This window comes from Pituophis catenifer, unplaced genomic scaffold (assembly GCF_029215685.1).
Source record: "Pituophis catenifer annectens isolate HBS135680 unplaced genomic scaffold, rPitCat1.0.hap2 SCAF_12, whole genome shotgun sequence".
NCBI classification, from domain to species: Eukaryota; Metazoa; Chordata; class Lepidosauria; order Squamata; family Colubridae; genus Pituophis; species Pituophis catenifer.
This window is the reverse complement of record NW_027256892.1, coordinates 11,079,486-11,097,214: the sequence shown is the minus strand read 5'-3', so window position 1 is coordinate 11,097,214 and position 17,729 is coordinate 11,079,486. Positions and strand designations below refer to the sequence as shown.

At 38.3% G+C, this 17,729-nt stretch overlaps 1 protein-coding gene across 11 annotated transcripts in view; it reads right to left on the bottom strand.

Moving 5' to 3' along the window:
- CAMK2B (calcium/calmodulin dependent protein kinase II beta) overlaps positions 1-17,729 on the bottom strand; it is a 214,818-nt gene that overhangs the window by 92,081 nt on the left and 105,008 nt on the right. For all 11 annotated transcript variants that reach the window (XM_070952294.1, XM_070952302.1, XM_070952297.1 and 8 more), the window contains exons 3-4: positions 6,144-6,203; positions 100-154 (exon numbers count right to left, since the gene is read on the bottom strand). In XM_070952294.1, coding sequence (XP_070808395.1) covers positions 100-154; positions 6,144-6,203 — 115 coding nt within the window. The remainder of the gene's footprint in view (positions 1-99; positions 155-6,143; positions 6,204-17,729) is intronic.

Sequence of the window (17,729 nt, the reverse complement as noted above, 5' to 3'; positions counted from 1 at the left end):
CCACAAGGAAAAGCACAGAGCAGAAGACTTATAAAGATGAGCAAATTCCAGAAAGACCTTGGCTGGTACAGAGTTTCTTCAGAACCAAGTATTACTTACAGATCAAAGACGAGGTAGTGGAAACCTTCCTCGGATATGCTGTCATGGAGGCGAACTGCAAAAGAAGCACAACAGATATGTTACATTGGGCAAAGAACTTCCTAAATTCTGCAGTATCTTTTATTATCCTTGCCCTCCTTCTGTCTATTTGATGCACTACATAATCTCACAGATCACAAGTCTAGGGAATAGCAACACCGCACCCATTGTAGCCAGTTCACAAAGTTCTAGGATTCAGCAACATAGCTCGAAGAAAGATCTGCAACAAAATAGGTGACCTGCAGCCTCCCATCACCTTCAGAGTCCAAGTATCTTGGCATTTTTGCTGTCCCACTGCTTTATCTATGTTGTATCTATTATTTATTATGGGATCTGGTTATAAATCCCAACAAAGCAGGATAAAAAGGTGCTCAATACTCCATTATGGGATCTGGTTATAAATCCCAACAAAGCAGGATAAAAAGATGCCTCCAGTGATGGTGAAAATAAAAATCAGTTAATGGGGTCTAAAACCTAATCCACTAAACATACAGAAGTTTTTCAAACATGGTTGTAGTTCAAAATGTACCAAAGGTGCTTTTTCAAAAGGCAACTGGACTTTGTTTTTCTTTGAAGACCCTTCGCTTCTCTTCAGTTAGAACTGAAAACGCTTCTTAGAGGGGAAGCAAAATGTTGTCAAGGAAAAATAAAGAAAGTCCAGTTGCTTTTTGAAAAAGCATCTTTGGGACATCTATGACCTGGATGACTGAGAATCTCCATAGACATGTAGTTCAAAATGTACCAAAGTACTTAGCAACATGCAATGAAGGGAGATGGGACTGTAATTTTAACAAATGCATACATATTTTAACAATATAGCAGTGAATTTAATTTGCTCCGGCTGTTTTTTTAATTAATGATTCTCGGCTACATGTTTATTTGAATATGCCTGAATTTTAATAGGACAGAAGATAAACGGATCTCTCATGGCATGCCAGCACTGTAATTCTGTTAAGGAGAAAGCAAAACAAATCCATAGAGATTCCACATTTTGGGGAGGGGGGAGAAGCTGGCAGGGCAGACAACGTTCTTATAAATACCTCATATCCAAAAAAAGGACTTTCTTGCACCCCATAGAATTAAATCTGACTAAAAATAAAAAATAAAACTTGTAATGTGTCGAAGCCTGATAAAAACAGAACAGAAGAAGGAACAAACTGGCAGATCACCTAGCAAATATAGTGTGAGTCTGGCCTGACAGCTTCATTCAACAAACTTTCCAAATTCTGCTAAAACTTTACTTATTCATGGAACATATTCCCTACAGTATACATATTCCTGACCATTTTTTCCTGCCCTACAGGACTGTTACCCAGATATATTTGGCTGAACGATAGTGATATACCAAAGTCATCCAGATTACAAGTGTCTCAAAAGTGCTTTTTCAAGAGGCAACTAGACTTTCTGCTTTTTCTTTGAAGACATTTCACTCCTCATCCAAGAAGCTTCTGCAGCTCTGACTGGATGGTGGGGAATGGAAGGATTTATACTCCTTGCAGACAGCTGGCCATTTGCATTCTTTTAGCAAGTCATTAAGGCCACCTGGAAGTATATCTGTGTCATCAGGGTCACCTGAATAGTGCAAATGGGTGTGGAGCCTTCTTGGAACTGTTGAAAGGACGATGTTGTAGACTGGAGATAGATGATGTCGTATCCCCCCCCTCTGTTGAAGTGAAATGTCTTCGAAGAAAAAGAAGAAAGTCCAGTTGGCTTTTGAAAAAGCACCTTTGGGACAACCATGACCTGGAGGACTGAGAATTTCCACAGACATCCAGTGTGATTCATAGTTTGGAGGGGGGGTGTTGTTTGAACCCAGCTCCCTGCAATCCTAGTGTGAGGTTCTAAGTTCTACACTGCACTGATTTACATAACTACATATGAAATCACAAGCTGAAAGAAGGGATTGATTCCTGATGCAAGAGGGACTTCTTCAATAAGTTGAAGAAACCTTTTTGTTACTACAGTTAGTCCTTGAATTACAACCACAAGTGAGCCCAAAATTTCTGTTACTAAGTGAGACATTTGTGAAGTAAATTTTGCACCCTTATATGAGCTTTCTTGCCACAGTTATTAAGTGAATCATGATAGTTTTCAATTTAGTAACACGGTTATAAAGTGAATCTGGGTTCCTCGTTGACTTTGCTTGGCAGAAGGTTGTAAAAGGAGATCCCATAACCCATAATCCCTCATAATAAATATGAGTCAGTTGCTAAGTGTCTGAATTTTGAACACGTGACCATGGGGATGCTGCAATGGTTGTAAATATGAAAAATAATGATAAGTCACTTTTTTCAGTGTTGTTGTAACTTTAAAGAGTCACTAAACGAACTGCTGTAAGTCGAAGACTATCTGTAATTGAAGTACAATTCTCGAAGGAATACTTTCACATAATGATCATAAACAGAAATCTTTCAAAACATAGACTATATCATCCAAGATCTAGGATAAAAGAAGCTTCCCCCTAACGATCTAATTGAGTTTCCTGCATGGTCCAGGGGATTCGAAACAATCGTTTTCATGGCATCTCCCCACCATTATCACTTTATTTTTTCCAAAAATCCCTTTTGGATCTTAATGTAACCAGTATCTCTTTTCCTCCCAACCCCAGTACTGTACTATGTTTCTTTAGAAAGAGAATTTGGGTGAATATAAAGTAGTGGTAAATTTATAGTATTAGGAGGAGAACCAAATTATATTCTAATCTCAACAGGTATTTCCAGGACTGCCTTTATTAATGCAAACCTATTTGAGAATACAGCTAGTTTTTCTCCACCTTGCACATCTTAGTTCCAATTAGACCATGATGTATATACATTCGTTTTTTAAGTAAATAAATAGACAGTAATAATGGTAGCAAGCTGCTGTTGGCAATGTTTACATGTTACGGTCTTTGAGAAAAACCAAGTCTCTTCTTACCTATAGTTAATGTTAAGCTTGCTTAGTGTTGTATATACACTCAGCTCTTTTTCTAAAAGCACCACTTCAAGCTAAAGCACCCCAATGCTGCCAAAAACCAAGAGGAGAAGATTTAATTTGGCTGCCAAGAATTGGTGTAGAGAAATAAGAGCAGTGGAAAGGAACAGGATTCTTTCCCTGAAGAACCAAGGGAAAATATGCCTTTCAGAATTTTGCTTCTGCTACGTGGCTTTGGGAGAGATATATTACTCCTTGCTAAAAGGAGGTTAATTAAATTGAAAAGGAGGGGTGGGAATAGTTGGAAAGAGATGCTGATGCCTTAGAAAGTTTTGCAATCAAGTGTGCATCAAGAGAAAATGTCTAGCAGAAAACACAAAAACAGTGCCAAGCTTATAAGCAAGATACAGGTTTGGCTACATTGGGGGTGGGGGGAATTCTGATTTCAACCCCTGATCTGTCCTCAGATATATTTTGGATAATGTCTATGGTGATTCTCAATTATTCAGGTCATGGTTGTCCCAAAGGTGCTTTTTTCAAGAGGCAACTGGACTTTCTTAGTTTTTCCTTGAAGACATTTTGCTTCTCATCCAAGAAGCTTTTTCATCTGTTCTGACTAAATGGTGGAAGGATTTATATTCCTTGCAATCATCTGGTCATTAGCACTCTTTCTGAGAGCCATTGAGGCTACTTGGAGGTTTATCCCTCAGGGGCACAGATAAATTATTCAGGTGACCCTGAGGGCACAGATAAACCTCAGACTGGCCTCAACGACTCCCAGAAAGAGTGCTAATGACCAGATGACCTCAAGAAATATAAATCTTTCCATTCTCCACCATTCATTGGTGGTTCGCAACGGGGCCACATGGCCCCGTTGCAAACCGGTAGTAAAGGTAAGTAGAACCCACCCGATTCATAGGGACTATGACTCCTATCCAGTCAACAGAGTGCCTGTTGCAATTCAGGGGATAATTGCCACCTATCTAATTTCACTATTTCTAAATGAAATAAGATTAATGGACCCCATATGATTAATGCCTCCTCACCTTTCCTGATGATGAACACCTAACTTCCTTAAAACTCTTTGAGGAAATTCAGTTTCAGAGCCTAAAGGGCTTACATTACACACTGGGAGAGAGACCAGGCACTTCTGTCAGTCAAAACAAATCCATGATTTGCTGAGTAAACCAAAATTAGACATTATCCTAAGCCCTAAATGGCTGTTCACAGATATCATGTTCGCATATTGCAGGCAGTCAAAACCAAGCAAACTACCCGACAGGTTCATGCAACCCAACCCAATCAATTTTCTGGACCCATGAATCTTCTGCTCCTGTACTGGTCTTCTATATCTTTCTAAGATCACTGAAGCTAAAGTGCATCTATTTCAATTCCATTATACAAGAACGTTTCTTTTTTCTTTTGCACTTGTGGCTGTCTCTAAATCTACCCAGAAGATACCCATGACGACAGTTTCCATAGAAACTAATGCATTGGGAAGAGGGGGGTTGAGAATAGAAGATTTTTCAAAAAGAGCCAAAAAGCCCCACAAGGATTAAAACAGAATAACTAGCATAAACACACTGAGTCCATTACAGCAAGCAGGGAGTTCAGTTTTAATTGCCTATTTGGTTGAGATGGAGGGAGACCTGGTCAAGATGATGCTTCCTGGAAGCTCGTCTTCTACCAACCTTGTTGTCATTAGCAACTGCAATGGATTTGCAAAAGTCTTTAAAGGTGGCTCCATGCAGCACTGGGAACAAAGGGGGCAGGTTGACCTGTTGTTCAAGCAAAAAATGCATGTCCACCTTTCATAATAACAATTATGGAACTCGCTCTTTGAATTTATAGCCTACTTTTCTTCAAAATAAAGCAGAAGAAGAGACACCATTGGCATTTATTCGATTTACAGGATATTTTTCAAACAACCTTGGGAGATAAAATGGTGGGACACTATTAGGATTTCACAATAACTATTCAATGCCATAAGAGTAAGTCTAAATTTCAATTTCAGGAAATTTGGTAGGAATGGTTTCCTGAAAAGACTTAAAATCGGGCAAAGTGATATAAAGGCAGAACTGTTGTCCCAAATGGAGAGGAGTGAAGTGACAAGCTAAACTTTCATGCATTTTGATCATGGACTGAAATCCAGGGAGATCTCGAGAATAAATAATGCACAGATTTGGGTGACAGTTGTAGTTTGATCTGAAGACTACATTTTAAACTCATCCTAATTTCATAATTACTCTTAAGTATAAATCACTCTGCCAAATCTTCTTTGTATAATAAACTAAAATCAAGCCATCTTTAAGTGTGTGTAGAAAAAAACATTATTACATCAGGTTCTCTCTCTCTCTCTCCCCCTCCCTCCCTCACACCACACACACTACACACATACACAACCACCCCCCCAAAGGTCAGCAAAGAACAACCTCATCCCACTTTTCCTTTGGGAAGCTTTCAGCCTCCTCCCAAATGAGTCCTTGCCAGGGGTATGAACTTCAGTTACTCCTACACATTTCTGGATTTAAAGTCTGCACCCTGATTTTAAGTCAGAAACAAATCTGGAGCCAACAGAAGTGAAAAAGGGCAAAATATGGTCCATCTTACCAGGATTTAAAAAAGAAACCAACTGGGTCAGCTGTCCAAGGCAGGGTTCCATAAAGCCAACCAATATCAGTGAAAAATTATCTAATAAAGGCACCGTAGTATCACACCAGAATTTATATTTATGTAGAAAATTCACAAATATAAGAAAAAATCACCATCAATCAGGTTTTTTTTAAAAAAAGTGTGGCACTTTTCTCTTCTTTCTAGTACTTAAAGGGATGGCAGAGAGGAAATCTCCTGCAAAGTTTTTACTGGTTTTACTGGGAAGAGTACTCAGAATATTTTTAATATTATTCAATCCAAATTGTCTAATTGTTTGGCAACTTTAAGAGGCATGGACTTCCCAGAATTCTGGGAGTTGAAATCCACACATCTTAAAGTTTCCCAAATTAAGAAATATAGACAATCTTGACGTTTGCCATGTACACCATCCCATCCCATCCCCCTCTTTTCCATTTCCATCTTAACCAAGCAATATTTACCAATGTTGGAATGCTTCAGGAGACGGCAGATGCGAGCTTCTCGCTCCAACTTCTGGTGATCTGGAAAGAGAAGAAGAATATACAGCCTTTAGCATGCCATGGATGTCAGACCCCATAACATTCGTTTTTTTAACAGAACATCAAGGAGAGAAACAGCATTTTTCTGAAGGCAATAAGTTAGTTCAGAACTCCATTGCTTCCAATAATAAGATAGAAAATTTCCTGTTGCGGGCTATTGGCTATAACAAAAAATAGCACCAAACAGAGTAGCCCAATGCACTGCTCCCATCAGCTAGTTTTCTATTTGAATTTTAAGCATGTGATTTCAACTACGTTCTTGCATATATAAACAAAATCTACTGCATCATTTCTGTACATGCATTGACAAACCTCACTATTGGGGAAGCTGAGAGGATTTAACTAAAGCAGTTAAGATGTTGAATGTACAAACTTTATACGTTTGTTAACTGAAGCAAAATATGTATGAGGGTGAAGGTTCATTCTTATAAACAGAAAAATACCAACATCGACATCCCCTAAACTCCACTGAAGATGTTTCCTAACCTGGTAACAAAACATTCGAAGACCAACCCACAAGCTCAGAGAATGAACCTTTACCTTCATCCTATATCCGAGCTACAGATATTCACCACTATTGCAAAATATATATAGATTAAGTTTAGAGTAATAAAATGCAATGCAAGTTATGTAAGGATACTAAGTATAAACTGTAAAAAAAACAAAAAACAGAGGCTGAGCTGGAATCAGTGAGATTCAGAAATCAGCTGAATAAATGACCCTTCATTTGGTACTAAATCAAAATCAATATTAGTATTAGCCTGTTATCTTAAAGAAGACATTTCATAAATGTGAAACGCTGACATCTCTAGAATATCTCGCTTTCCATTGTATGATAGCAAAAGAGGTAAACCCAACTCTATTCCAAAATGATGGTGATTCAAATAAGGGTTAGAAGTAGTCCTCGACTTACAACAGTTCACTCAATTGTGACCATTTTTCGCACTTTTGGCCATTGCAGCATCCCCAGGATTATGTGATCAAAATCCAGAGGCTTGTCAACTGACTCAGACTTATGGCCATTGCAGCATCCTGGGGTCACATGATCACCTTTTGTGACCTTCTGATAAGTAAAGTCAATGGGGAAGCCAGATTCATTAACACCCAGGTTACTAACTGAACTGCAGTGGTTCGCTTAACAACTGTGGCTAGAAAGTTCATAAAATGGGGCAAAACTTACTTAACAAATGCCTCACTTATCAACATAAATTTTTGATTCAGTTGTGATCATATGTTGAGGACTACCTGCACTTAGGAATCAAATTTCAGGAACAGTGAGATGTTCAGCCATTTTACTATTTATTACAGTTTCAATCCACTCAATAATCAAAGTTTGATCTATTTTCACCGAAAGGAAGGTCCAGCAAATGTTACAAAAATCCTATGGGTTTTTTCTGAACACACTCAAATTGACCTGCTCTAAATATATACATATCTTGTTATTTTACCAAATCAGTTACTCTTGAAAGGGATATAATAAGTAGTTCGATCAAAACCAATAATATGTAGGATTAAAGTGTTTTAATGGTTTCTGTTATATTCCTCCTCAGATAGTTCATCTTTTCAATGAAAAGTGGCTCTCTTTTAATTTGCACATAAAGGAAATTAAGAATGGGATTAAGAAAGCAAAGAGAGAGAAGTGATTCTCTCACAAAATTGGGGAAATTCAGTAGAATTTAGTAGAAACAAATGGAAGTACTTGGTACAAGACATAATTAACATTTTTCTATTGCAAGAGATTGTAACATCCACTGCTATTCTTGAGAAAGAGGCAAGGATCCATTGCTCCCATCCTCAGAAGCCTGACTCCTGTGTCTCTGCAAACTGAATGAAAATTATTATAACTTGTAATTATCACTTCAGTAGAGGCCTATAAGATGAGGTCAGCTTTTAAAAAAAATCTTCAGCACTCAAATGCATTAAAAAACTGCGCTCAATTGCCATAATGGAGGGAAAGACAGAGTTTATTGCAGTCAGAAACCAGAGTGCAAAATAAAATATGTTAACAATAAAATAAGAATAAAAATGTTACAGTTGGTGGCAGGTTGGATGGAAATGCATACTGGCATAGCTGTTTGCTGCCTCCAATTTTATAGTATGGCAATTTCATGTATGTATGTATGTAAAGTAAGTATGTCTGTAAATGTGTAGGCATTTTTATTCAAGGTTCAACATGTTTCACTATAGGATAGTAAGAGAATGCCAATTTTATAATACAACAATTTTGTATCTATAGGCAGTCCTTATTTAGCAACCACTACTAAGATCAGTAATTTGGTCCTTAAGCAAAGCAGTCACTAAGTAATACTGCAACTGTGCTTGTGATCTCACTTCAGCTTTGCTTTGCTTTACAAACCTATGAAAATTATAAATGCAAAGTTTGGTAGTTAAGTTACTTTTTCATCACTATTGTAACTGTGAATGGCCACTAAACAAGACACTTGCTAAATGAAAACTGTCTCTCCTCCTCCCTCTATCTATCTATATATCTATCCATCCATCTACACTTTTATCTAAGTTAAATAAGTTTCACCATGCAATAATAAAAAGAATTATACTGCTTCCTCAGATTTTCTTTCTCAGAAGTTGCATCTGCTCAGAAGGCATTCAGTACTTAATTCTCAAGGTATCTACTTTTGGCCTTGGAAGTTTTAATTTCTGATATACTGGAAAGTGCATTTTCTAGCTATATCATCTAGACATTATGAGTGAATGAAGCACTGAAGGCAATTATTATAAATCAAGTGAAGCGTGATTAAAGGGGCATTGATTCCACCCAACTGAAAAGTGATTGTAAGAAATATTTATATGGTAAAATATGACAGAGGAAAAATAAAAATGGATGTTTTCCTTTATGTAGGTGATCTAAAACCTCCAAACTACAGCTGATTATTTCACACATTCAAAAAAATTGTCTTGACTTCTTACCTCTGTATTGCTCCTTTTTCTGTATATGTAAGGATCGCCTCTCCTTCCAACTTAAGAAAGTATGAACTCTTGAAACGTGGTTGTTCAAAAGGATTTTTTTATTAAGCAGAAGTGAAAGCCATCCAGCTAAAGCACAATCTGAATGCCCTTAGGCCAGCGGTTCTCAACCTGGGGGTCGCGACTCCTTTGGGGGTCGAACGGCCATTTCACAGGGGTCGCCAAAGCCCTCTCTCGCCCCCCCCCACACCTTCACTCACCCTCACTCTTTGCTCTGTTGGATCGCCGGCTGTTTGCTTACCCCGCCCAGTCCCAATCTATTGCTGCCTCCCGACTCTCAGATGATTTGTCTCAGCTGTTTTGCTCAGGGCTCTGCTGCTTCCTTGCAAAGAGTCCTGGAGCAGATTTTTTTCCCCCTAGCTATGCTGAAAAACGAAACTGAAACTGCTTTGCTGTTGCTGCAAGGTTGGAAAATTAGGCAGGCAGATTTCTTTTTCCTCACCAAAAAAGGTAGGTGCAAACAATGGGAAATTTAGGGGAAAAGAGGAGAGTTCAAGATTTTAAAACACAAAACAAAAAAAGCTCTATTTAACTAGGGAATTGTAATAATTGAGATAGCATTAATTGCATATTTCTGAAAGCAGAAATGGTTAAGTTATGGTTTGGAGGAATATATGGGGGAAATTATTTGGTTTATTATTATTGGTAAATATAATAAATTGATTTGTAAGAAATTGGATTGCATGGAAATAATTGGAATATTCATGTTCATATTGATTAATATACAAAAAAGGTAGTTATATAACTAATTGATTTATATTAAAATGTTGAATTTATATTAAACAACTGTAATATTACATAATTAACCAATGTGAGGATGGATATAAAAATAGATGACAATGGGAAGGGGTATAATATAGAATAGAAGGGAAAAATTGAATTTGATTAACATTAGAGATGAGGATGAAGGGTAATATTGGTTTTTTACAAAAATAGATGAGGAATAAATATGGCAAAAAGGAAATATAGAAATTGTAAATTTAATTGAAATGACTAAACACTGTTTAAATTTTTGAACCGGCCAAATACTCTGTTCAAAGAAAATACATTGTATGTTTGTATGTGTGTTTCTAATTATTGTTATTTATTCATATTTGTTCTCTTTTATTCTTTAAAGTTTAACAATTCATTCTTTATCTTAATATCTTTATATTTGTTTGGGGTTGGCTTTCTTCCCTTTTATCTTTTTTATTGTACAGCAATCTTTCTCCTCAAACCTACCACCTCTCTCTTTTCTTTCCTTCTTACTTTCTCTTCCTCCCCCTCTTTTTCTCCTCCCTACTTCCTCTTCCTTTCTCCTTCTCCTCCTCTCTTCCTCCCTCTCTTACCCTCCCTCCTACTCTAATTTCCCTTCCCTTCCTTCATCCCTCTCTATTGCTGTATCCTTTTATGCATATGGACTACTCAGAGGGCTGAAAAAGTTATTTCTGACTGGTCCTCGCACTTTTGACCGGTCCTCAAACTTACGACTGTCCTCACATTTTACGTTTTTGCCCTAGCTTGTCACCATGGTGAAGAGAAGCAGTTGTGAAATGAGTGACACGGTTGTTAAGAATGCTGCACGGGCATAAATGTGAAGATGGAAGAAGGTGCTTTTTCAAAAGGTGACTGGACTGTTTTTTCTTTATGAAAGAAGAAGACAATGTTTGGCTTCTCATCCAAGAAACTTGATCACTTGTGACTCACATCAGTCATAACTGATGAATCTTCTTGGATGAGAAGCTAAACGCCATCTTCTTCTTCCATAAAGAAAAAACAGTCCAGTCACCTTTTGAAAAAGCACCTTTGAGAAGAGAGCAATACTTTCAGATTTGCAAGATTTTGTTAATGCAACTGCAATAAAGATAGAGCTAGTAATCAGACCTATGGGTCTTCTCTACTATCAGCCTGTTTAATGTCAGGCACTAAAGAAAATGGAAAGGCTCACCTAGCATTTTGCAACACTTTTTCCAGCTCTTTTAGCTGAATATGACTAATTTCTAGTTCCAAACTTCCCTTCTTTATTTCCAACTCCTGCCTTCCACCCAGCTTTTTTTTAATTTTTCAGCATATCTTTGAAATGTTTGATCCCTTGTCAAAAATCTTCCTACTCTCTCTGACTCTTTCATCTGTTTTACTTAATTATTTTAATTATGTTACAGTTTTAACTGCTATGAGATGCTTAGGGAGCCAATTTAGAACGGTAGTAAATTACAAATCCTTTTGCCAAAAATATAAACACAGATAGTACCGTAATATCCCACTACAACTTTCTAACTTAATGGCTATTAGCACTACTAATCCTACGTGGTAAAGTGTTATGACTGTTTAACAGCGGTTTCATTCCATTTTCTATTACTACAGTGATCCTCGATTTATGACTATAATAAGGACCAGAACATTTATCGCTAAGTGGTATAGTCGTTAAGTGAGGCATCAAGTGACTGCACCCAATTTTATGGTCTTTTTTTTACTGCAGTCATTAGCCAAGACATTATGTGATTCTGATTTGCAACTTTTCCTGTTGGCTTCCCCATTGACTTTGCTTGTCGGAAGCAGGCTGGGAAGACCACAGATGGTAATGTGATCAGATGGACACTGTGATGGTCCTAAATGTGAGGACTAGTCATAACTCACTTTTTTCAGCATTGTTGTAACTTCAAATGGTCACTAAACTCAAGTCAAAGGCTACCTGTATCCTGTTCTGAATTGTGCACCTGAACCCTGCAACATTTCCATTATGAAACTACTCTGATTCATTGAAGAATTAAAACAATGGATTTCACTGGGATCAAAGCATTTCCAATTGTAATCTTACTGTGTTTTTTTCACACCACTTATCTTTAAAAAAATGTGTTATGGAGGAAATGCTAGAATGGCTGCACGCAATCTTCTCATTGACAGACCTGAAACTGATCTGTTTCAAGGCACCCGTTTTCTAACTATAACAGCTGTTCTTCTGGTCACTCTCTTCTACAACTTAAAAAAAATTATATGCTGTAGTTTTTCATGATTTGACTGTACACATAACACTAAGGTATGGTTTGTAATAAAAGCCAGTGTAGTGTAGTGGTTAAGGTACCAGGCTCAAAACTGGGATACTGTTCTAGTCCTGCCTTAAGCATGAAAGGCAGCTGGGTGACTTTGGGCCAATTACCAGGAGATGTTAAGTTCTAGTCCCACCTTAAGGCTCAAAACTGGGACACTGTTCTAGTCCTGCCTTAAGCATGAAAGCCAGCTGGGTGACTTTGGGCCAATTACCAGGAGATGTTGAGTTCTAGTCCCACCTTAAGGCATGAAAACTGGCTGGGTGACTTTGGGCCAATCACCAGGAGATTGTGAGTTCTGGTCCTGCCTTAGCCAGCTGCATGACTTTGGGCCAGTCATTATCTCAGCCCTAGGAAGGAGACAATGGCAAACCACTGTAGGGGCTAGTAGAAGCTGTCAACAGTAGTCAATATTGTCTTGAAAACACTAAAAATAATTTACAATAAACTACAACTAGTTGGATTCATAGAATACTATAAATCATGATTTATTGCTTAGCGCATTGTAAGCCGCCCTGAGTCTCCGGAGAAGGGCGGCATATAAATCAAATTTAAAAAAATAAAAATAAAAATTTACAAACCACAATGATATAAACCAGTCTGGAACCATACAACGTGCTTACTACAAAGTCAAACTACACTATGGCTTAGTTCAGTGGTGAAATGTAAAATTTGTTACAACCGGTTCTGTGGGCGTGGCTTGGGGGGGTAATGTGACTGGGTGGGCGTGGGCAACTTTTTTTCTTTTTTAAAGCGTTTTTTACAACCTATTCAGGCAAATAGGTTGTAAAAAAAATGCTTTTAAAAAGTTTTAAAAAGGCACTGACAATCACAGCTGTGGTGCGCGATCGTCAGAACCTTTTTTTTTTTACTTTTTAAAAGCATTTTTTTTACAACCTATTCGGCTGAATAGGTTGTAAAAAATGCTTTTAAAAAGTTTTTAAAAGGCACTGATGATCACAGCTGTGGCGCGCGATCATCAGAGCCTTTTTTTAACCTTTTAAAAGCAGGAAGTAATGAGACCCAGGTGGGTGGGTGGAGCCTCGCGCCACCATCGCTACTGGTTCTCCTACTACAATCGCTACCGGACCGCGCGATCCGGTCCGAGCCAGTGATCTGTCCCCGTCTACACACACACACAAACACAGCCAGCCGAGGGTTACTTGGCACGCACACAGGTCGTTATCTCAAACTTGGCAACAATATAAGCACCGTCTGCCAAGAGCTTTACTGCAACAGATAACATCATTGCAAATAGTCCAGCAAAACAATATCCCTTCGGCAGCTTCAGACGTTGTTCAAGTGACTAGCCAGAGTTAGTTTTTGTTCGTCACGGAGTTTTACCAGCCACCACCCTCTCTTATATAGTCTCTGGGGTGTGGTCCAGTGACTCAGTTCTAATCCCTAGCACGCCTCCTTAACTGCTGCAACCGTTTATCACGCCTTCATTAGCGTGCATTAGCTCTCCTTCCTCGCTCTCATCTGAGACACCTGGCTCCTGGCTAATCTCCTCTCCCTCGGCCGGCACCTGAGACAGTGCCAGAGGGGAGGGGCCTGGAGAGGGAGGCCTGGCTGACTCCTCTCCCTCATGTTCGGAGCCTTCTTCCTCCGATGATATAGGCTCAGAGGGCGGGGCCACAACAGCCAGGTGCATTTCACCCCTGGCTTAGTTTGATATTTACAGAAAGCTAATGTTCCCATTTTAATTGTTCATCATTTCATTCATTTTTATTCTGCTTTACTGTTATAGAACTGAAAAAAAATTGCTACTGCTTCTTGTGACAGAACTGTTTCTGTGAACCAGTTTCTTAAAACTTTTAGTTGAGCTCGGGTTATTTCTCACACAGAAAGGGAGCAAGGTTTGTGTTGCAAATTCTATTTCTCATGCCACTGTTAGTTTCTAAAAAGAATTTGGGTTTTGTTACTTCCTTAAAGATAAATAAATTTCTGGTGCAAATGGACTTCACACATGTCTTTCAGCCTTTGCACTTCCTGCTTCCAGGGCACATGTGTCACAAGCAATGCACGTACGATGTTTCCAAAAATAAGAACTGCCTGGTCACACTTTCCCAGGAAGGAGGGAAAACATTCTTAATTATTCAGATAGTACTTTGCTCTATTTCTCACTGAAACTCTATCAAGCCATTCTCCATGCAAGAGATGGGAGTATGAAAATTCTAATTCCATCCAGGGTGTGCATCCTGCTAAGCCATGGTTTATTTAGCTCATCTTTGTTAAATAAATCACATTTTCTCTTAAAGTGTTATATGAACTCAGGAAACATTTCTGTTGCTGGATGCAGAGCCCATTTTCTGGAGATTGCTATATGTGGGGTAAATTAAATTCCAAGAAGCTTAATCTCTTAAACTTTTACTCTGAAAAGTTCAATTATCTTCTGTCCACAATCAGTGCCTTCCATTCATTGGCCAAGAGCATCCAGAAAGACAGACCAAGGCAAACATCTGCAAGTTTGGGAAGGGAAAAGTAGAAGAGCAAAACTAGTAAACCCCAGGGATTGACAGTTGGCCATCACCAGAACAAATGCTTTATTTAATAAAAGTGAAGCTCAGGTGAGCAGGAGAAATCCTGCCATTGGCCTCCCTAATAGTTTCAACCCTCCAACCTCCTTCAATATTTTTGTAAGTTCACCAATGGAGTCTGTAACAAAAGCACAAGTATAAGAATATCTTGGGAGAGTAATTAAAAAAATCTTAGATTGTGCAAAAATGAACAGATTAATTTTGATGATTGAAGAGAGAGAGGATATGGATTATTATAAGATATGGGGAAATTTTATGATTGGTTAAAAAAGAGATATAAAGATTGTGATAATTAAATAAGGAGAATGTTATATTAAATGTATTGTAATTTGGGGAAAATATTGCAACAGAAAAATGGAAACTATCAAGGAGAAATGAAGATAGGAGGAGTAATAAAAAGAAGAAGTCACGGAAGAAACACTGAGAAGACACACGGAAGGATTGATGTATTATGTGTTTGTTTTTAAAAATAAAAAAAAACTTTTATAAAAAAAAGAATATCTTGGAGCTAGTGACTGGGGAGGGGAAGGAGGGGACAGGAGAGGAAGGGAAGGGAAGGGACAGGAAAGGAGAGGTCATTAGAGGGAATCTGTATTTTCTTCTGTGTAAAGTAATAACGTGTGTATCTGTACGTGCACTTCCCTCCAGGGATTAATCATGGGCTGGGCATACAGGTGCCTTTGTATATGAAAGGGAAGAGGGAAGGTCTAATCAGGGTATGTGCCTATGCATTGTGTGCATGTGTGTATATTTCTACCCTTCTCTCACATTGTATTTGAATGTGTCTATGCATTGGGAATAGATTGCCTGTTCTCCATTCTGGATCGTGAAACCAGGAAGAAGGAGGAACGAACAGTTTATATATTTAACTGCTTTTTCCATGGAGATTCACTATCATTTTTTTTAAGTCTGTACATCCCAAGTCTGATCTAGTTAATTTTCAAACTAAAATTTATTTTACCAGTTTCTTCTCCATAATTTACTCTTGGGGACGGGGGGGGGGAGAGTTATCATGCTGATGGACAAACAGATCCCCTTTACATAATTTATCCCCAAATAGAAAGAATAGGGTAGGAAAACATTTAAAAAGAGCTCAATTTTGTTTAATATAGCATCTTCTTTTTCCTGTTGTTGTTCCCCAGCTAGCAGAAACTTAAAAAATAAAAACAAAACAAAACAAAAATTGGATTTGCTATTGACAGACGATGGAAATTGCATGTAAAAACTGCTGAACCTTGACTGCTATTGTCCCAGATGTAGGGACATGAGACCAGATATGAGAAAAACGATATATATATTTGACAACTTCTGAGCAGACATCAGATCTGAAAAACAGATACTGCTTGGAAGAACAGTGAGTTAAAAACACATCTAATACAATGCAACCGAAAGAGGATGCTCCTCAAAATTGTGGCTGAAGAAGGGAGGGAAAAGAAAATGAAGAAGAAAGAGAGTTTTCGAATCTGAACTTCCAGTAATTTGTTATTTTTGATGGCCACAGCAAGACAATCAAAAGAATTATATGCCATTTGCAGGACACAATAATCAAGGATTGATAAATCTTACAGGGATCACAAATTGCACAAAAGACCCTTCCAGCTTTATCCCTTTTGGGCACTGCACCATTCAGAAAAGTATAAAATGGGAGATACTGAATTTATAGTTTGGTGCAACCAAAGTCATGGTTGACTTTATGGTTAAAATTCAGTGTTTTTCAACCTTGGCAACTTTAAGAGATGTGGACTTCTAACTACCAGAATCTGGTCAGGGAATTCTGAGAGTTGAAGTTCATATATCTGAAAGTTGTCAAGCTTGAAAGACAGTGTTATGATTGCTTAAGGGGGCAGGAACACCCTCTTGGGATGTATAAAACAGGGAGATCCAGACAATGAATGGGGGAGGTTGGATTGTGAGGACAGTTCTCTGTGAGAACCCCCGAAATATTCAAGGTCATTTCCCTGAGAGAAGAATGCCAACATGTAGAGATATTTTCAAAATATCTCTTTTAAAAGTTCATTGGACAATGAGAGACAAGCAATGGGAAGGGACTAAGGGAAGAAAGTTAATTGGGAAAATTTGGCATGCAAACCCATAGTTCTGGCTTTGCACTATTGTAATTCAGTTGACTTCTAGTAAACTATACCTTTCTCAACAAATGGAGTTAAGGATTGTTTTTGCTTAGAAAACCAAGTTGAGGCAGGTCTGAAAGCCAGGATGATTGCCAGTTTTAAGAGAAAATCCCAAGGTTCTTTAGGAGATAAGAAATTCCAAGCACCAGCCAGCCATGCCACTGGTCTGGCTCTTGCTAACAAGATAGGCAGCGTCATCTGCTGCTAGTTCTTGATGCTCCTTGCTGGGGCTGCCTATTAATCAGGGACATCTGCAAGCCGACAAGCTGTCTCCGCTGATGCTCAGGGATCTCCCCTCAAAATGACACGTCAGGAGCATCACCACAGCAACCAACTGCTTTCAAACACAATGTTCAGCAAAGCAGTTGTTGTGTTCAAAGGCTGGGGGAGGATATCCTGCTGGTGTGCAGTTGCCATGTTTTCAAGGCAGCGTTCCTTTCTTCCAGGGTTGGAATCAGCGAGGAATCACTCCCTTTTCACAAAAGCTAAAGGAAAAATGATATTTTTCTTGGAAGTTGAAAACTGAGTTAGAAATCCCTAGAAGATGAATATTTTCTTCCTCCAGAAGGGTTGGCATGCATATCTCTGGGATACTGGGAAGAAGATAAAAACTTACTTCCATAGACATAAAATAAGGGAGATCTTGATACAAATATGGGGAGAGATGAGACAGAAGCACTATAGGAAAATTCCGAGATGGCTTTCCACCATGGAGGCTATAATATATCCAAATGTATTAGAAATGGGTAAAACGTTCAGATACAATGAATTATTAGATGGGGGAGGGAACCTTAAAACAAGGGAAGAATTGATGGAACAAGGTATTTC